This window comes from Oncorhynchus mykiss, chromosome 12 (genome assembly GCF_013265735.2).
Source record: "Oncorhynchus mykiss isolate Arlee chromosome 12, USDA_OmykA_1.1, whole genome shotgun sequence".
Classification (NCBI taxonomy): Eukaryota; Metazoa; Chordata; class Actinopteri; order Salmoniformes; family Salmonidae; genus Oncorhynchus; species Oncorhynchus mykiss.
The window spans coordinates 57,184,474-57,205,544 of record NC_048576.1 but is presented as its reverse complement, the minus strand read 5'-3'; the positions used below and the strand labels follow the sequence as shown (position 1 = coordinate 57,205,544).

The window sequence follows — 21,071 nt, the reverse complement described above, 5'->3', positions numbered from 1 at the left end:
GAGATTGTCAATGGGTGGAATGAATATTGCCATTTGATCAAATGGCTGCTTTTCCTGGACTTTCATAGTTCTAACAATGTGTTTGTGTGTAAAGGTGTGTACATGTTTAGCATGTCTGACCGTTCCTCATCTTTCTCTTTTTGTGTGGTAAGTGAGCTGTACATTATTTACAGAGTTCTCTCAGCATGGCCGGATGGTAGAGGAAAACGGTCAGGTGTTTGAACCATACAGTCCAAGACCTGGGTAGACTGTAGTAGGCACTTGAACACTCATAACTGAAGCACTACACCCACCCAGACAAATAGACACATAGGCCTTTAGACACACAGACCTAGACACACAGACGAATAGACACACAGACCTATAGACAGACCTAGACACACAGACCAATATACATACAGACCAATAGGCACACAGACCTTCAGACACACGTACCTATAGACACACAGACCTACAGAGAGACAGACCTATAGACAGACAGACCTAGACACACAGACCTAGACACAGAGACCTATAGACAGACAGACCTATAGACAGACAGACCTATAGACAGGCAGACCTAGAGACACACAGACCTATAGACAGACAGACCTATAGACAGACAGACCTATACACACAGACCTATAGACACACAGAGCTATAAACACACAGACCTATAGACAGACAAACCAAGACACACAGACCTATAGACAGACTTGAGTGAACATACAGCTACCACACCCTTCCCGCCAAAACACACACGTGTGCACACACACACAGAAAGACACAGCTTTATAACGGCAACATCCCTCCCCCAAAACACACACATACCGCTCTATGATAGAATGATGATGAGAATGCTGGTGTATTGTGTTTTTAGAAGAAATTTACAAGACAATCATCTGCACTGTGAGGCTATCAGTCTCTGGGCAGAAAATGAGATCGTTTGAAATCCAGCCCAAGAATGTCAGTCTGAATCCTGGCTGTGTCTGAAAGGACAGCGGATCAGCAGGAGAGGTCTGATATGAATTCCCAGACTGTTCCGGAAAGAAAAGAGTGAAAAGGTCAGAGGAGACATTATTTTCCAGGGGCCGGTAATATCATCCATAGTCTAGTTTGCTAATCTAGCACTGATCAGAATATGCTGCTAGCATGTTATGTAGCCTAGTATAACAAGTGGATGATTTTGCAAGTGGATTATAGAAGCCTGTATCCCGACTAAAAGCCCTTGACTTGTCTGATAATCAATCATAATTTTGTTTCACTGAATCTCCGTCTGTAGGCTACATTTGGTTATTTCATCACAATTTAACACCCCTACACCTGCTCACTACTTCGCGTAGAATATACGCCCAGTATCTCATAGAAGGGCTTATGCCCAGACATCATTTTTTTTAATGTTGGATGAGTTACCACCCACTTACTGCCACCTGGTTAGTCACTAATCTGACTTGAGTTAAACGGCTAGCTAATCACACACAAACGACTGTTAGTTGGTTCTAAGCAACTTGAGGTGTATGGTCTACTTTGACGACACTGAACAAAGATATAAATCCAACATGTAAAGCAGGGATCATCAACTAGATTCAGCAGTCGGCCGATTTGTTCTGGAGCGGATGGTCGGGGGGCCAGAACATAATTACAAGACTGCAAATTTTAGACTGCAAATTGATTGACCGCAAGAAGCCCTAACAGATCCAATGTTTGACTAAAGATAATCATTTCAAACCTTGCTTACATTTATATACGATCACGTGTCTCTCTATTATGTGTACTTGGGAACAGATGTCTTAAATAAACATCACTTGGAGCTGATTTCCTGTTATTTTTACAGTCTTTTATGTCAATAAAAAAATATTGAATAAATATATATATTTTTTAAACGTGTTGTTTGTCTCAGAAAGCTTGTGGGGCCAAATAAAACCACCCGCGGGCCAAATTCGGTCCGCGGGTCACCAGTTGGGGAACCCTGATGTAAAGTGTTGGTCCCATGTTTCATGAGCTGAAATAATAGATCCCAAAAATGTTCCATATGTACAACAAGCTTATTTCTGTCAGTACGTCCAACCGGTCTCACAACCACAGACCACGTGTAACCATGCCAGCCCTCCACATCTGGCTTCACTACTACAGACCACGTGTAACCACGCCGGCCCTCCACATCTGGCTTCACTACTACAGACCACGTGTAACCACGCCGCCCTCCACATCTGGCTTCACTACCGCAGACCACGTGTAACCACGGCGGCCCTCCACATCTGGCTTCACTACCGCAGACCACGTGTAACCACGCCGGCCCTCCACATCTGGCTTCACTACTACAGACCACGTGTAACCACGCCGGCCCTCCACATCTGGCTTCACAACCACAGACCACGTGTAACCACGGCGGCCCTCCACATCTGGCTTCACTACCGCAGACCACGTGTAACCACGCCGGCCCTCCACATCTGGCTTCACTACTACAGACCACGTGTAACCACGCCGGCCCTCCACATCTGGCTTCACTACTACAGACCACGTGTAACCACGCCGGCCCTCCACATCTGGCTTCACTACTACAGACCACGTGTAACCACGCCGGCCCTCCACATCTGGCTTCACAACCGCAGACCACGTGTAACCACGCCGGCCCTCCACATCTGGCTTCACTACCGCAGACCACGTGTAACCACGCCAGCCCTCCACATCTGGCTTCACTACTACAGACCACGTGTAACCACGCCGCCCTCCACATCTGGCTTTTTCACATGCGGGATCTTCTGAGACCAGCCATCCCGATAGCTGATGAAACTGTGGGTTTGCACAACCTAATCATTTCTGCGGTCAGAAACCTTCTCAGGAAGCTCGGCTGCGTGCTCGTCGTCCTCACCAAGTTCTTCACCTGACCGTATTTCGGCATCGGAACCGACTTCAGTGGGCAAATGCTCACTTTCAATGGCAACTGGCCCGCTGGAGAAGTGTGCTCTTCACGTATCAATCCTGGTTTCAACTGCACCGGGCAGATGGCACACAATGAACACAATTGCATGTTACTGATGGCAATTTGAATGCACAGAGATGCCACGAGGAGCTCCTGAGGCCCATTGTCGTGCCATTCATCCGCCGCCATCACCTCATGTTTCAGCATGATAATGCACGGCCCGATGTGGCAAGGATGTGTACACAATTCCTGGAAGCTGAAAATATCCCAGTCCTTCCACGGCCTGCATACTCACCAGATATGTTACCCATTGATCATGTTTGGAATGCTCTGGATCGACATGTACGACAGAGTGTTTCAGTTTCCGCCAATATCCAGTAACTTCGCAAGGACATTGAAAAGGAGGGGGCCAACATTGCACAGGCCACAATCAACAGCCTGATCAACTCTATGCAAAGGAGAGGTGTCATGCTGAATGAGGCAATGGTGGTCACACAAGTTAGTGACTGCTTTTCTGATCCACACCCCTACTTTTTTTTATTTTTTAAAGCTATCTGTAACCAACAGATGTATCTGTATTCCCAGTCAAGAGTAATCCATAGATTAGGGTCTCATTTATATACAGTGCCTTGCGAAAGTATTCGGCCCCCTTGAACTTTGCGACCTTTTGCCACATTTCAGGCTTCAAACATAAAGATATAAAACTGTATTTTTTTGTGAAGAATCAACAACAAGTGGGACACAATCATGAAGTGGAACGACATTTATTGGATATTTCAAACTTTTTTAACAAATCAAAAACTGAAAAATTGGGCGTGCAAAATTATTCAGCCCCCTTAAGTTAATACTTTGTAGCGCCACCTTTTGCTGCGATTACAGCTGTAAGTCGCTTGGGGTATGTCTCTATCAGTTTTGCACATCGAGAGACTGACATTTTTTCCCATTCCTCCTTGCAAAACAGCTCGAGCTCAGTGAGGTTGGATGGAGAGCATTTGTGAACAGCAGTTTTCAGTTCTTTCCACAGATTCTCGATTGGATTCAGGTCTGGACTTTGACTTGGCCATTCTAACACCTGGATATGTTTATTTTTGAACCATTTCATTGTAGATTTTGCTTTATGTTTTGGATCATTGTCTTGTTGGAAGACAAATCTCAGTCTCAGGTCTTTTGCAGACTACATCAGATTTTCTTCCAGAATGGTCCTGTATTTGGCTCCATCCATCTTCCCATCTATTTTAACCATCTTCCCTGTCCCTGCTGAAGAAAAGGAGGCCCAAACCACGATGCTGCCACCACCATGTTTGACAGTGGGGATGGTGTGTTCAGCTGTGTTGCTTTTACGCCAAACATAACGTTTTGCATTGTTGCCAAAAAGTTCAATTTTGGTTTCATCTGACCAGAGCACCTTCTTCCACATGTTTGGTGAGTCTCCCAGGTGGCTTGTGGCAAACTTTAAACGACACTTTTTATGGATATCTTTAAGAAATGGCTTTCTTCTTGCCACTCTTCCATAAAGGCCAGATTTGTGCAATATACGACTGATTGTTGTCCTATGGACAGATTCTCCCACCTCAGCTGTAGATCTCTGCATTTCATCCAGAGTGATCATGGGCCTCTTGGCTGCATCTCTGATCAGTCTTCTCCTTGTATGAGCTGAAAGTTTAGAGGGACGGCAGATTGGTAGATTTGCAGTGGTCTGATACTCCTTCCATTTCAATATTATCGCTTGCACAGTGCTCCTTGGGATGTTTAAAGCTTGGGAAATCTTTTTGTATCCAAATCCGGCTTTAAACTTCTTCACAACAGTATCTCGGACCTGCCTGGTGTGTTCCTTGTTCTTCATGATGCTCTCTGCGCTTTTAACGGACCTCTGAGACTATCACAGTGCAGGTGCATTTAAACGGAGACTTGATTACACACAGGTGGATTGTATTTATCATCATTAGTCATTTAGGTCAACATTGGATCATTCAGAGATCCTCACTGAACTTCTGGAGAGAGTTTGCTGCACTGAAAGTAAAGGGGCTGAATAATTTTGCACGCCCAATTTTTCAGTTTTTGATTTGTTAAAAAAGTTTGAAATATCCAATAAATGTCATTCCACTTGTTGTTGATTCTTCACAAAAAAATACAGTTTTATATCTTTATGTCTGAAGCCTGAAATGTGGCAAAAGGTCGCAAAGTTCAAGGGGGCCGAATACTTTCGCAAGGCACTGTATTTCAATTGAACGATTTCCTTATATGAACTGTTACTCAGTAACATCTTTGAAATTGTTGCATGTTGTGTTTATATTTGTAATTTCCCAAAAGAGGCCATTGGAAACAGGCCATTAACCCTTTGCACTCATGGGAATTGGCCTATATGGTTGGAGCTAAAGTGAAATGTTTCTTACAGAAGAAATATGAAAAGTATACACCTAACTATGGTCGCAATTTGAAAGGGAACAGTTTTGAGACAATGGGTGAGGACACAACCGTTCCCCTGACACAAGACTGAATCCAAACATTACACTGTTGATTTGATGTGTATTTGACCTTTACTGTACTTTTTGGTCCATTTGGCTGTTGATAGCCAAATCTTAAAATACTCTGGATACATTCGGTAACAATGATAAACATATCCCTGTCAAATAAGACAACAACAAAAGAAATGGACAAAGGTTTGAGTGAGGAGACTTTTACTGGAGTCTCCAAGTGACCACACACCTCTCCAAAGTGTGCACATTTCCTAAGTAATATCAACAGACTTTTTTGAATGACTCAAAGAAGAGTCTTCGACTATAAGGTACTTCTTTTGAGCTCTCCTAGCTGTGTCGGCGAGGAGCTCGAACAAGCACCCTTGTAGTTGTTATGTTTGAAACACAAGCCTGCATCCCCGCCCTCACACAATTACTGTTGTTGTTTACGCAATCCAAAAAAAAAGGTCCATTATAGACCCCAATCTGGGTCAGTTGGGTAACATTTGAAAGCCTGACCTATTGACAACATAACTAGCCAAGTTCTAAAATATGACACTGCAGCGTTAGGCTTTCACAACACAATTTTGGTGTGCATGGAAAGGAGTCATGCACGAGTGCATTCAGGTGTGTGTGCGCCGGGTCAAATGTTCTTCACAGTAGGCAAACATGGGTTCATTCAGTTCAGAACAAACCCAGGGTATGATGTCAAAGTCATCTTGTAACTGTTCATCAAACATTGTGTTCATAAATGTTGACACAGTATATTACATGGGTTTTGTGATATGGAAAGGAAGTGCACATGTGAAGTGCACATTTGGACTCACAAGTGTTTGGATTGCTTTTATGGCGTCAACGCGGTATTTATTATAATCCTCAACGTTTCATCTTTCAAAATACCTCGAGTCATCGTATTTTACTGCCTTTCCCTCACTCAGACAACAAAACGCTTGCAAAAGTTGCCCAATTAGCAGGGGTGACAGGGGAACTTCTTGTCGCACAAGGTGCTCAAGTTCAGAGTGTCTGTCAGTCAAAAACCCCCACACAGCTGTGAAACGCAGAGCCTGACGTCAGGTATAGCATGTTACTGTACAGCCACTGCGTTCCAATTCAGGCGTTCAACCTGGTTACAGGTATGAGTGTAAAGAGTCAGTAGAGAAGCTGATAATAGGCACTACAACCCCACATGACGGCTGTTATGTCTGCGTAGGATAAGACACCGATACCTTCAACGCCACACTATAGAAAATGATAGCATTATCACTGCGGTGACTGAGCTGCTTTCTCCGTGTGAGTTTTGTCATAAACAATAAATAAAAGCTTGACTTCTCCTCGCACTCTTTTTCACCCTCTCTTTCTCGCTCAGGTAGATGGCTCCTTCAAGGAGATGATGAGAGTGTGACGTCTCAGGGGTACTCCAGGTGCCCAGTGTGTGAATAGGTCAGGGTGTGTGTGTGTGTGTGTGTGTGTGTGTGTGTGTGTGTGTGTGTGTGTGTGTGTGTGTGTGTGTGTGTGTGTGTGTGTGTGTGTGTGTGTGTGTGTGTGTGTGTGTGTGTGTGTGGTTCAATATAACACAACAGATGATCAGTTGATCAACAGTTTAGTTGAGCGGCAGCTGTTCATATCATGTACCTCCCCTCCCTGTAACCCAAGCCAGGAGAGGAAAGTCATCCTCTGATCCTGCTTTGTGAGCTCTGGAAGCAGACACTCCTCTCCTCTATTATTCAGGGGCTCACTGAGGGGGAGGTGCACTGTGCTCCACCACGCTCAAAAGTCAAACACTCTCTTTCCCCTCAGTCCTCTCTCCTCTCTACTCGTCTCCTCTCCTGTCCTCCCCACTCATCTCCTCTCTCCTCTCATCTCTCCTCTCTTGTCCTCTCTACTCATCTCCTCTCCTGTCCTCCCTACTCATCTCGTCTCTCCACTCATCTCCTCTCTCCTCTCTACTCGTCTCCTCTCCTGTCCTCCCTACTCATCTCGTCTCTCCTCTCTTGTCCTCTCCACTCATCTCCTCTCTCCTCTCTACTCGTCTCCTCTCCACTCATCTCCTCTCTCCTCTCTACTCTTCTCCTCTCCTGTCCTCCCTACTCATCTCATCTCTCCTCTCTTGTCCTCTCCACTCATCTCCTCTCTCCTCTCTCCTCGTCTCTTCTCCTATCCTCCCTACTCATCTCTTCTCCCCTCTCTACTCGTCTCCTCTCTACCTGTCTCCTCTCCTATCCTCCCTACTCATCTCTTCTCCCCTTTCTACTCGTCTCCTCTCTTGTCCTCTCTCTTCTCTACTTGTCTCCTCTCTACTCATCTCTCCTCTCGACTTGTCTCCTCTCCTCTCTACTAATCTCTTCTCTCCTCTCTACTCGTCTCCTCTCTTGTCCTCTCTACTCATCTCTCCTCTCTACTCGTCTCCTCTCCTCTCTTGTCCTCTCTACTCATCTCTTCTCTCCTCATCTCTTTTCTCCTCTCTACTCGACACCTCTCCTCTCCACTCATCTCTCCTCTCCTCTCTACTCGTCTCCTCTCCTCTCTTGTCCTCTCTACTCATCTCTTCTCTCCTCTCTGCTCGTCTCCTCTCTTGTCCTCTCTACTCATCTCTTCTCTCCTCATCAATTTTCTCCTCTCTACTCGACACCTCTCCTCTCTACTCATCTCTCCTCTCCTCTCTACTTGTCTCCTCTCCTCTCTTGTCCTCTCTACTCATCTCTTCTCTCCTCTCTGCTCGTCTCCTCTCTTGTCCTCTCTACTCATCTCTTCTCTCCTCTCTACTCGACACCTCTCCTCTCTACTCATCTCTCCTCTCCTCTCTACTCGTCTCCTCTCCTCTCTTGTCCTCTCTACTCATCTCTCCTCTCCTCTCATCTCTCCTCTCCTCTCTACTCATCTCTTCTCTCCTCTACTCTCCTCTCTTGTCCTCTCTACTCATCTCTTCTCTCCTCTCTACTTGTCTCCTCTCTTATCCTCTCTACTCATTTCTTCTCTCCTCTCTGCTCGTCTCCTCGCCTGTCCTCTCTACTCATCTCTCCTCTCCTCTCTACTCTCTTGTCCTCTCTACTCCTCTCTTCTCTTCTCTCCTCGTCTCCTCTCCTCTCTTATCCTCTCTACTCATCTCTTCTCTCCTCTCTGCTCGTCTCCTCTCTACTCATCTCTCCTCTCTTGTTCTCTCTACTCATCTCTCCTCTCCTCATCTCTCCTCTATTGTCCTCTCTACTCATCTCTCCTCTCCTCTCTACTCATCTCTCCTCTATTGTCCTCTCTACTCATCTCTTCTCTCCTCTCTACTCATCTTTCCTCTCTTGTCCTCTCTACTCATCTCTTCTCTCCTCTCTACTCGTCTCCTCTCTTCTCTTGTCCTCTCTACTCATCTCTCCTCTTTTGTTCTCTCTACTCATCTCTCCTCTCCTCTCATCTCTCCTCTCTTGTCCTCTCTACTCATCTCTTCTCTCCTCTCTTCTCTTGTCCTCTCTACTCATCTCTCCTCTCTTGTCCTCTCTACTCATCTGTTCTCTCCTCTCCTCTCTACTCGTCTCCTCTCCTCTCTACACATCTCACCTCTCCTCTCTACTTGTCTACTCTCCTCTCTTGTCCTCTCTACTCATCTCTTCTCTCCTCTCTACTCGTCTCCTCTTTTGTCCTCTCTACTCATCTCCTCTCTACTCGTCTCCTCTCCTGTCCTCTCTACTCATCTCTCCTCTCCTCTCCTCTCTACTCATCTCTCCTCTCTTGTCCTCTCTACTCATCTCTTCTCCTCTAAACTCATCTCTCCTCTCTTGTCCTCTATAGTCATCTCTTCTCTCCTAATCTCTCCTCTCTTGTCCTCTCTACTCATCTCTTCTCTACTCATCTCTCCTCTCTTGTCCTCTATACTCATCTCTTCTCTCCTCTCTACTCATCTCTCCTCTCTTGTCCTCTATACTCATCTCTTCTCTCCTCTCTACTCATCTCTTTTCTCTTGTCCTCTATAGTCATCTCTTCTCTCCTCATCTCTTCTCTCCTCTCTACTCATCTCTCCTCTCTTGTCCTCTATACTCATCTCTTCTCTCCTCATCTCTACATCTCTTCTCTTCTCTACTTATCTCTCCTCTCTTGTCCTCTATAGTCATCTCTTCTCTCCTCTCTACTCATCTCTCCTCTCTTGTCCTCTATAGTCATCTCTTCTCTCCTCTCTACTCATCTCACCTCTCTTGTCCTCTATACTCATCTCTTCTCTCCTCTCTACTCATCTCTTTTCTTCTATAGTCATCTCTTCTCTCCTCATCTCTTCTCTCCTCTCTACTCATCTCTCCTCTCTTGTCCTCTATACTCATCTCTTCTCTCCTCATCTCTACTCATCTCTTCCTCTCATCTCTTCTCTTCTCTACTCATCTCTCCTCTCTTGTCCTCTATACTCATCTCTTCTCTCCTCTCTACTCATCTCTTTTCTCTTGTCCTCTATAGTCATCTCTTCTCTCCTCATCTCTTCTCTCCTCTCTACTCATCTCTCCTCTCTTGTCCTCTATACTCATCTCTTCTCTCCTCATCTCTACATCTCTTCTCTTCTCTACTTATCTCTCCTCTCTTGTCCTCTATAGTCATCTCTTCTCTCCTCTCTACTCATCTCTCCTCTCTTGTCCTCTATAGTCATCTCTTCTCTCCTCTCTACTCATCTCACCTCTCTTGTCCTCTATACTCATCTCTTCTCTCCTCTCTACTCATCTCTTTTCTTCTATAGTCATCTCTTCTCTCCTCATCTCTTCTCTCCTCTCTACTCATCTCTCCTCTCTTGTCCTCTATACTCATCTCTTCTCTCCTCATCTCTACTCATCTCTTCCTCTCATCTCTTCTCTTCTCTACTCATCTCTCCTCTCTTGTCCTCTATAGTCATCTCTTCTCTCCTCTCTACTCATCTCTCCTCTCTTGTCCTCTATAGTCATCTCTTCTCTCTACTCATCTCTCCTCTCTTGTCCTCTATACTCATCTCTTCTCTCCTCATCTCTCCTCTCTTGTCTTCTATAGTAATCTCTTCTCTCCTCATCTCTCCTCTCTTGTCCTCTATACTCATCTCTTCTCTCCTCTCTACTCATCTCCTCTTTACCCATCTCTTCTCTCCTTTCTACTCATCTCCTCTTTACCCATCTCTTCTCTCCTTTCTACTCATCTCCTCTTTACCCATCTCTTCTCTCCTTTCTACTCATCTCCTCTTTACCCATCTCTTCTCTCCTCTCTACTCGTCTCCCCTCCTCTCTCTCTCTTGTCCTCTTCTCCCACTACTCCGCAGAAGGGACTAAGGGAAGAGAAATAAAGCAGCTCCTCTCTTTCTGTACCTCCCTTTCTTTCTCTCTACTCCTTTACTGTCCTCTTTTCCTATCCCTATCTCCCTCCCTTCATCTTTCTCTCTTCCTTTCACCCCGTTACTGTAGAGGAAACTTCAAAGCAGCTCTGAAGTCAGTGGGAAAGAAGAGAGAGAGAGAAGGGATCCCAAGAGGACACACACACACACACACACACACAGCACCCAGAGCTGTCCAAAGGCACAGTGTGCCCTTTCCTCTCGCTGCAGAGTAGTAACTCAGTGACAGCTTCAAACAGAGCCAACCCTCTAAGAGTGCCTGTGTGCGTGTGTGTTTGTGCATGCGTGCCTGTGTTCCTGTTTGTGTGTGTGTGTGTGTTTGTGCATGCGTGCGTGTGAAAAACTCTGCATTTTCACCCTCCAGTTTTTGTCATGACTGTGTGTTCGCTTCAATAATGCAGTTTCATCTGATCCTCTCATCAAAAACACAGGCCTTCCCTGCTCTAATATCTAGGTAGCGTCCCAAACGGCACCCTATTATAGACTAGTGCGTTGCACTACTTTGGACCAGGGCCCATGGGGAATAGGGCGCATTATGCAGGGAAGAGGGTGCCATTTGGGAAGCAGCTCTACTATACTGCAGAGAAGCCTGTTAGCCCTGTAGGGGAGTAATGTTTTTATAATTCATCCAAATGATGAATAACAACGCCAATATTTTACTGAGTAATAAGAAATCTCAGGGGGGAAAAAAAGAGAATATATCAGTCTTGATTTAACAACTACCAGCCTGCAGAGGACACAATATATTAGCAGAAGACTCAGTTTTAAAAAGAAAAAATGTATCGGGCTGGTTTAATTATTCAATTATTCCATTTGGGTCCTTGATCTAAATTGTATGTAATGTGTTTTTGCTGCTTGATGAGAGAATCTAAGCCTTGACTGTCTCTGATCAAAGGGCATGGAGTAAAGTCTTCTTCTGGGTGTAAAGGAATATCTAGATCCCACGCTTTTATGCTGACCTCATACTCATATACCTCAGGTAGCCGACATGCACGAACGCACACGGACACACACACACAAGCTATCTAAGTAAAAACAGTAGACAGCACACCAGAATGGTAGCTTATCTTAAAGGGGCAATCAGCAATTTAAACAATGACAAAGCGTTGCTGTAAAAAGCTGAGGGACGGGGCTGGAGAAATGTAACCACTCGTCAAATTCATAGACAGACCTATGGATGCAAGAACTGACCTTCCCATGATATCAACGTTATGGTTTTAACCATGTTTTGAGGCTATACAGTGTTCGTTAACACTTACTTTGTTTACAAACATTGGTGTAAAAAAAGCTTAAATTTGGGGTTCTGGTGGGGTACAGCAGTTGAACTAAGCTCATGAGGGCATTTAAAAAGTTAAAGAATCAATGGGTACATATCATCTATGTCATACATCTATGACCAAGTTCAGGTTTACTGAACCGTCAGGGACTTTACATACAACCAGCTAAATGTATGTGACCTATTGCCATTAGTGCTGTTCTCCACACACAAACACATGCACACACACATGCATATGCCCGGACACACACACATGCCCACTCGCACAAACACGCACACACACACACACACACACACACACCAGCCCAATGCTGCCTGGTGGTTCAAGGGGGTTGAAGGAGAACAGTTTCTGGCTGCGTTCCCCATGCTGCTCAGAGATAAGAGCATCATTTGGAAGGAATCACTGTCTTTAAACAAGGAAGAGTTATCCGCCACCCGCTGTGCACTAACATCTACAATTCGGATTTTAAAAACAAGGCGGTGGATGTGGGGCGACATGTGCAGACCTCGTTTGTAGTTTGAGGATACACCCCCAACCCCCCCCCCCCCCCCCCCCCTCCCTGGATCCCTCTCCAACTCCATTCTCGTCCTCCCCGCACCCCATAACCGACACATCTCCCTCCCCCTGCTACAACCTTCATCTCCCCCTCCCTTCCTCCCACTTCCAGCTGTGCTGGGTGTCCTTCATAAAAAGGGGGATGAGGGAAGTAGGACGGGAGGAGGAGGAGGAGGAGGAGTAGCGTGTGTCTGCTGGGGGACGAAGCACCCGGGGAGGGAGGGAGGCACTGACTGACAGAGCCTGGATGTGAAGAAAGAGAATAGCAGGAGTAGCTACACTCACAGAGAGAGAGGGGTGGCAGACAGGGGGAAATGTCACTGCTCGTCACATAACCAAGTTCATTGAACAGCAGACAGAATGTAAATGTAGATGAAAAAGAGACAAAAGAGAGCAGGAGAAAGAGAGTGATATAGAGTACAGGAGAGATTTCTGCTGAGAGTAGTTGTTCCGTGACCGGCTTCAACGGCTCGTCCAGCTCAGCGACTAGGGATCTCTATTGGCCAGACTTCAACTTTCCTCTTTGTCACCTTGCGTGTGAACAACAAGCAGCCAGCAGCTAGCTTCATCTTAATACAATCTGATCTAATCCTAGACTGGACTAGCCGGCTGACTAGCTGACCGCCTCAGGGTTGCTGGGGTGAGGGCTAAACAAACACACACAAATGAGGATGAGACCTATCGGCATGACGACAACTGCAGAACCTTCACCATGTGACAAACAACCGCTACACCGTGTTTGACAACCAATACACAGTATGACAAAAACTAAAAACAACACCGTATGACAGTGGCATCTTCTGTACAACCGGTTCATCAGATGTGAAACAAGGAAAAGTTGTTTGATATTGGTTAGGACGACACCGACTCTCTCCTCGTCTTTCAATGCTGTCATGACGTGTACATTTAGTTATTGTAAAGGTGTCTACCTCCACGCGGAACTAAGCCAGACAGACCCACTGCTAAACAAGTGCAAACTGCATCAGGAATCATGGTGAAATGGGAGCAATTTCAAATCAAATCCCATTGTTATTGGTCACACACACATATTTAGCGGGTGTAGCAAAACGCTTGCAGACATTTACCCATTGAGTTGAGTTTAGCCCTACTGAACTGAGATGGATTCCTGTATTCATGGATGACGGTCAATTTCAGTATGTACTGTATACTGTACCATTATTGGGGAACAATCAAGGACATTCATCCCAATCAGGACTCTGACTATGATAGTGAGAAATGCAACATTGAAGATTATGTATAACTAAGGGTTTGGGGGGAGGGAGTCAAGCATAGGATGAAACATACTCCATTGAATGCACTGTCAAGTAAGATGAATAACAGTAAGTAATTATAAACACATCTCCCCGAGCATACCCAATGAACTTTGTCATCACCCACTCATATCAATGTGGCTCATGTTCGAGACAAAAATGATTATGAACAACCACAGACAATTCCCTGAACGGTAAACAGTAAACATCTCAACTCACGAACCTGCAAATTAAAGACGTAGCAAGCAACATTTTAGCTCAGGAAATAAATGTAAAAAAAAAAAACAGGGACATCTGCAGAGCACGGATCAGTGTGATTAACAACAACAACGGTCTTTCTTTGTACATGGACAGTTCTTGAACGCAGAAGTTAGCCGGTACCATAGCAAAATAGATTGTCGTGTTTATCTGATGCAAATACAGAAGTAATTGTCAAATAAAAACGGCGAAGTTAATCTGTTTATTTAATCCAGCCTGCGTATGCTAACGGGGCTCGAGCTACCGTTCATTCTTCACTGATGCGCGAACAGCCTGCTGTCGCGAGCTTGCCAACTTCATCCTCTTCTATGAATAAGCACGGTTTTACGTGATGTTTCTTACCTTGTTCTTCTCTCTCTCGTGAATAACGGAGTTGTTGGACGGCTGACGGCGGTGATGGTTTATGTATTTCGGACACCGTGTGACGCTTAGCGGTGCCGTCCTTTTGTGAAGGTTTTGTTCGTGGTCCTGGATTCCAAAGTTCGAGCTGACTATTATCCTGCCTGGTGCTGAAGTGGACAGCGCTAAGAAGCGGCAAAGCAGTATTGTAAAAACACAGCGCTCCACGCCCAAAATACTGCACAGTAACCTCTACCGGATGGGAGGGAACATTGCATCTATGAACAACGCAGGATGACGTCTGAGAAAAATAGCCTACAAAATCCTGGACAATGAAGAGTAATATTTAGTGGACGTGTACGCTCGGATAGCGCCATCTAGCGCGACTTTTTTTGACCACAAGCACATGCTGGTTGATTGTAGCGAGTACAAAATAATACCATAAGGACTACGTTTACATGCACAAAATAACCCCATTATTGTGAATCTATGATTTTTTTGGGGAAAATCCAATTGATTCCGAACTCACTTCCTTGTAGATTAATAACAAGCAATATTTGGTCAGGGGCAGCCCCACCTTGTGGGCAAAATGTTTTAAAAATAATTTCATCCAATTCTACACATGCCTTACGCCATGATATGCCTATTTGCAGTGGTAAAAAGTACTTAAGTAAAAATACTTTAAAATACCACTTAAGTATTGGGGGGGGGGGGGGGGGGGGGGGTATCTGTACTTTACTTCACTATTTATATATTTTTTACAACTTTTACTTCACTACATTCCTGAAGAAAATAATGTACTTTTTACTCCACACATTTTCCCTGACACCCAAAAGTTTAATGCTTAGCAGGACAGGAAAATGGTCCAATTCACAAACTTATCAAGAGAACATCCCTGGTCATCCCTACTGCTTCTGATCTGACAGACTCGCGAAACACACATGCCTTTGTTTGTAAATGATGTCCAATTGATGGAGATAGCCCCTGGCTATACCTAAATAAAATAAATACAATTATGCTTTCTGATTTGCGTAACATAAGGAATTTGAAATGATATATACTTTTACTTTGATACTTAAGTATATTTTAGCAATTACATTTACTATTGATAGCCTACTTACAGTGCATTTGGAAAGTATTCAGACCCCTTGACTTTTTCCACATTTTGTTACATCACAGCCTTATTCTGAAATTGATTAAATCATTTTTTGTGTGCTAATTTATATATTTTTTAAAAACAAGTGAAATATCACATTAACATAACCCTTTGATCAGTACTTTGTTGAAGCACCTTTGGCAGCGATTACAGCGCTACAAGCTTGGCTAAAATGTATTTGGGGAGTTTCTCCCATTCTTCTCTGCAGATCCTCTCAAGCTCTGTCAGGTTGGATGGGGAGCGTTGCTGCACATCTATTTTCAGGTCTCTCCCGAGATGTGCGATGGGGTTCAAGTCCGGGCTTTGGCTGGGCCACTCAAGGACCTTCAGAGACTTGTCCCGAAGCCACTCCTGCATTGTCTTGGCTGTGTGCTTAGGGTCGTTGTCCTGTTGGATGGTGAACCTTCTTCCAAGCTGAAGTCCTGAGAGCTGTGGAGCAGATTTTCATCAGGGATCTCTGTACTTTGCTCCATTCATCTTTCCCTCAATCCTGACTAGTTTCCAAGTCCCTGCTGCTGAAAATCATGGTGCCAGATTTCCTCCAGACGGGACACTTGGCATTCAGACCAAAGAGTTCAATCTTGGTTTCATCAGACCAGAGAATCTTGTTTCCCATGGTCTGAGAGTCTTTAGGTGCCTTTTGGCAAACTCCAAACGGCCTGTCATGTGCCTTTTACAGAGGAGTGGCTTACGTCTGGCCACTCTATATAAAGGCCTGATTGGTGGAGTGCTGCAGAGAAGGTTGTCCTTCAGGAAGTTTCTCCTATCTCCACAGAGAAACTCTTGAGCTCTGTGACCATCGGGTTCTTTGTCACATCCCTGAGCAAGGCCCTTCTCCCCCGATTGCTCAATTTGGCTGGGCGGCCAGCTCTAGGAAGAGCTTGGTGGTTCCAATTTTCTTACATTTAAGAATTATGGAGGCCACTGTGTTCTTGGGGACCTTCAATGCTGCAGAAGTTTTTTGGTACCCTTCCCCAGATCTGTGCCTCAACACAATCCTGTCTTGGAGCTCTACGGACAATTCCTTCGACCTAATGGCTTGGTTTTTGCTCTGACCTGCACTGTCAACTGTGGGAGATTATATAGACAGGTGTGTGCCTTTCAAATGATGTCCAATCAATTGAATTTAACACAGGTGGACTCCAATCAAGTTGTAGAAACAACTCATGGATGATCAATGGAAACAGGATGCACCTGAGCTCAATTTCGAGTCTCATAGCAAAGGGTCTAAATACTAACATTACCAGTCAAAAGTTTGGACCACCTACTCATTCAAGGGTTTTTCTTTATTTTTAATATTGTCTACATTGTAGAATAATAGTGAAGGCATCAAAACTATGAAATAACACATATGGAATGATGTAGTAACCTAAAAAGTGAAAAACAAATCAAAACATGTTTTATATTTGAGATTCTTCAAAGTAGCCACCCTTTGCCTTGATGACAACTTTGCACATTCTTGGCATTCTCTCAACCAGCTTCACCAGGAATGCTTTTGCAACTGTCTTGAATGAGTATAATGAGCACTTGTTCGCTGCTTTTCCTTCACTCTGCGGTCCAACTCATCCCAAACCATCTCAATTGGGTTGAGGTTGCGTGATTGTAGAGGCCAGGTCATCTGATGCAGCACTCCATCACTCTCCTTCTTGGTCAAATAGCCCTTAAACAGCCTGGAGGTGTGTTGGGTCATTGTCCTCTTGGGAAAAAAATGATAGTCCCACTAAGCGCAAACCAGATGGGATGGCGTATCGCTGCAGAATGATGTGGTAGCCATGCTGGTTAAGTGTGCCTTGAGTAATAAATAAATCACTGACAGTTTCACCAGCAAAGCACCCTAACACCATCACATCTCCTCCTCCATGCTTCATGTTGGGAACTACACATGCAGAGATCATCCGTTCACATACTCCGACACGCAGTTGGAACCAAAAAGCTCGCATTTGGACTCATCAGACCAAGGAACAGATTTCCACTGGTCTAATGTCCATTGCTCATGTTTCTTGGCCCAAGGAAGTCTCTTATTATTGTTGGTGTCCTATAGTAGTAGTTTCTTTGCAGCAATTCGACCATGAAGGCCTGATTCATGCATTTATTTGGGCTGGTAACTCTAATAAACGTATCCTCTGCTGCAGAGGATACGTTTATTAGAGTTAATTCTGGGTCTTCCTTTCCTGTGGCGGTCCTCATGAGAGCCAGTTTCATCATAGCACTTGATAGTTTTTGCGATTACCCTTGAAGAAGTTCTTGAAATTTTCTGCATTGACTGACCTTCATGTCTTAAAGTAATGATGGACTGTTGTTTCTCTTTGCTTATTTGAGCTGTTCTTGCCATAATATGGGCTTGATCTTGTACCAAGTAGAGCTATCTTCTCTATACCACCCCTACCTTGTCTCAACACAACTGATTGGCTCAAATGCATTAAGGACAGAAATTCCACAAATTAACTTTTAACAAGGCACACCTGTAAAATTGAAATGCATTCCATTTGTGTTATTTCATGGTTTTGATGTCTTCACTATTATTCTACAATGTAGAAAATAGTCCAAATAAATAAAACCCTTGAATGAGTAGGCGTGTCCGAACATTTGACTGGTACTGTATGCAAATAAGCTATTTCTGTTTTGTATTTTTAATACAAATGTTTGGACACACCTATTGTGTGTAGACTTCTGAGGAATTGTTTTTATTTAATCCATTTTAGAATAAGGCTGTAACGTAACAAAATGTGGAAAAAGTCAAGGGGTCTGAATACTTTCAGATGGCACTGTAAGTAGGCTATATTTAAAACCTTTAAACATTTTACTCAAGTAGTATTTTACTGACTTTCACTTTCTATCAATGTATCTTTACTTTTACAACCACTGTAAAAGTAAAAGTATAAATAATTTCTAATTTCTTATGTTAAGCAAACCAGAAAGCACAATTTTATTTTATTTAGGGATAGCCAGGGGCTAATGGTTGCAGTTTATATGTTACAATGATAAAAATGTAATACATCTTTAATACTGTTAATCCGAATGTGTTGTTATGTGTCAAGTTATATGGCTACAATTTGATTGTTTTAAGTGTAATTTTATGATTAGTTTCAAAAAAGCAATTGTTTAAAGACTCGAAATAGCTATTGTTTACTTTACATTTTTCTAAATAAATATTGTCTATTTGTTCGGCCTGAGGTCTACCACTCAGATTATATTTTGGCCCACCAATACCAAAATTTTGAGCACCCCTGATTTAGACAAACCCTCAATGTTGTAAATGCTAGGCTACAAGCATGGGGAAATAATGTCTTGCCGCTTTTTTTTCCAGGGGAGATGAAGTTTATGAATGGCCTGGCTGGGCTTTGGCACAATTTAAATGGAGCTGTGAACCAGAATTACCCGGGGATCTGCTATCAATCAATCAGCATCCAAGATCCAAATAACCAGTTTAGATGACTGGCTAGATTACCTTAACCTGCAATCTAAAAATGTTTAGCTGACATGGGCTAATTGAGTGACTGTCAGTGACTGACATAACAAGTGGAAAACTGCTGATGCACAATACAATTTTGAAATTGCACCTTGTGTGTTATACTTGCGCGTAGTCTGCGCGTAGTCTACATATCGGAAGAGGCAGCTTTCCTTCAGCCAAACATTTTAAATATACAGGTATCACATAGGACATGCACAGAACACACCACAGGTACTCTGATTGAAGGGGCAGTCTGCAGTTGCTACATCAATTTTTGGACTTGTAAATTCATAATATATACCATTTGATTCTTGGAGAAAATAACTTATATATGCCTCATTAACTTAATTCAACTGTCATAGCCCATGATAACCCAAAATGTTAGCTTGTATTATTCCAATGTTTGTAAACAATGTTCATTTAAACAAATCATTTGTAGCCTCAAAACATGGTTAAAACTTGAATTTTAAAAGGGATGCTCAGTCCATGGATGGTCAGTCCTTGCTTCCATAGCTCTGTCTATGCATTTGAGAGTGGTGACCTTTCTCCAGGCCCATCCCTCATCCCTCCCTTTTCTGTTGTGTGTCTGCACCATACAGAACTGTTTAGTTTTCGTTTCTGTCTTTCACGTTTTTTATTTTGTATTTTCAGTGTTCAGTTGAATCATTAAATATTAACATGGACACATACCACGCTGCGCATTGGTCCGACATTTCTTACTCCTCGTCAGAGGAGGACGAAGAATATCATTACATCTGTGTGGTTTACATATTTGAAAGAGCTGAAAATCCGGGTGTTTTAATCAGTTTATGCATAGATTATGACCTTACTCCAAAAAACATAATCAGAGTAAGGCGTTAAAATGACTAATGCCAAACTCGGAGTATTGCCATAATCAGATTAATATCGAAATATTAGCATGCCTGTAGGAAACATATGGCTCATCTATTTGCCTTCAAGACAGTTTTATTAAGCAGGGGATAGTGTGTTGTTGGGTATGACCATACTTCCAATATACAATACAATCATAACCTGAGAGACAATTAGCACAGAATAGTTAAATACCTTTGGCAGCTGTGTTACCAGATGTCATTTCAAAATGATATAACTACAGGATATAATTATAGTTACATAATTCATTCACAGATATAGTAGCCTATGTGGATTGAAAAGCACCCCCGTTCAATATCTCTTCCCTCATTTGAATTTTATTGGGACAACAGAACACAAAAACGGTCACTTCAAAATTATTTCAGCACTATAAAATCACCCATAAAAGTGCATTATACGAGGTAACCTTACAGAAAGGTTAGAGCTAAGAATATAACTGAGATTATAGCTTTGGAATGTTTTGTGCTTATTCGAGTACATTGGTTCATCGGGAAAGGGTGAGGTGGTGGGTGTTGGTCTGGGATTAAGTCCCTCCATGCTGAACCTCCAGTCCTCCTTATATACATGATCCCTTTTGTAAAGGATAGAAAGGTTCTGGTCCCTCCGAGAATCATATAGTTATTTTGGGCACTAAACCGTACCATACCTACTGTATGTGTGCTTGAAAGTGGGTTCAGCTCTGTGATCCAGTGGCACCGTTTGGTTTTCAATCTACGGTATTCAAAATGTTTAGTAGGGTCACTGGGCTTTTGTGTTACAGGGTACTATAATGTTCCATAGGGTCACATAGGCTGTGTGTTTTCCCTGTTAATGGGCCACGTGGAGGGGGAGTGGTCCTGGGGATGGGTAGGGTGGGGGAGGCCCTGGGTGACAACCTGGGTGGCTTGCTTGGGGAGCAGGCTACGGTCTCTCAGTGGTCCTGCGGTTGGCCAGGGAGGTGAGGCTGGGGGAGGCCCTTAGCCTGGGTGACCGCCTGGGTGGCCTGCTCTGGCACCAGGCTGGGGTCTGTCAGGATGGACGTGGAGGTGCTCAGGAGACGGAGTGAACTAAGGACCACTGAGGAGAGGATCAGGTAAGAGGGAGATGAGGAGCGAGAGAAAGAGAAAAATGAGACAGACACACATAGTAACACTTGATGACTAACTGACAGAAGACAGATAAACACAGAGACAGATAGGCAAAAACTAGATGA

The 21,071-nt window shown here is 43.8% G+C and overlaps 2 protein-coding genes across 3 annotated transcripts in view; both read right to left on the bottom strand.

Annotated features, from left to right (window-relative positions):
• Positions 1–14,570, bottom strand: part of LOC110537834 (serine/arginine repetitive matrix protein 3-like) — a 155,044-nt gene extending 140,474 nt beyond the window's left edge. The window contains exon 1 of the mRNA XM_036937861.1: positions 14,385–14,570. The gene's annotated coding sequence lies outside the window, so the exon portion shown is untranslated. The remainder of the gene's footprint in view (positions 1–14,384) is intronic.
• Positions 14,571–20,178: 5,608 nt separating this feature from the next.
• Positions 20,179–21,071, bottom strand: part of LOC110537833 (carbohydrate-responsive element-binding protein) — a 38,852-nt gene continuing 37,959 nt past the window's right edge. For both annotated transcript variants that reach the window (XM_021624252.2, XM_021624251.2), the window contains exon 17: positions 20,179–20,935. In XM_021624252.2, coding sequence (XP_021479927.2) covers positions 20,790–20,935 — 146 coding nt within the window. In that variant the 3' untranslated portion in view covers positions 20,179–20,789. The remainder of the gene's footprint in view (positions 20,936–21,071) is intronic.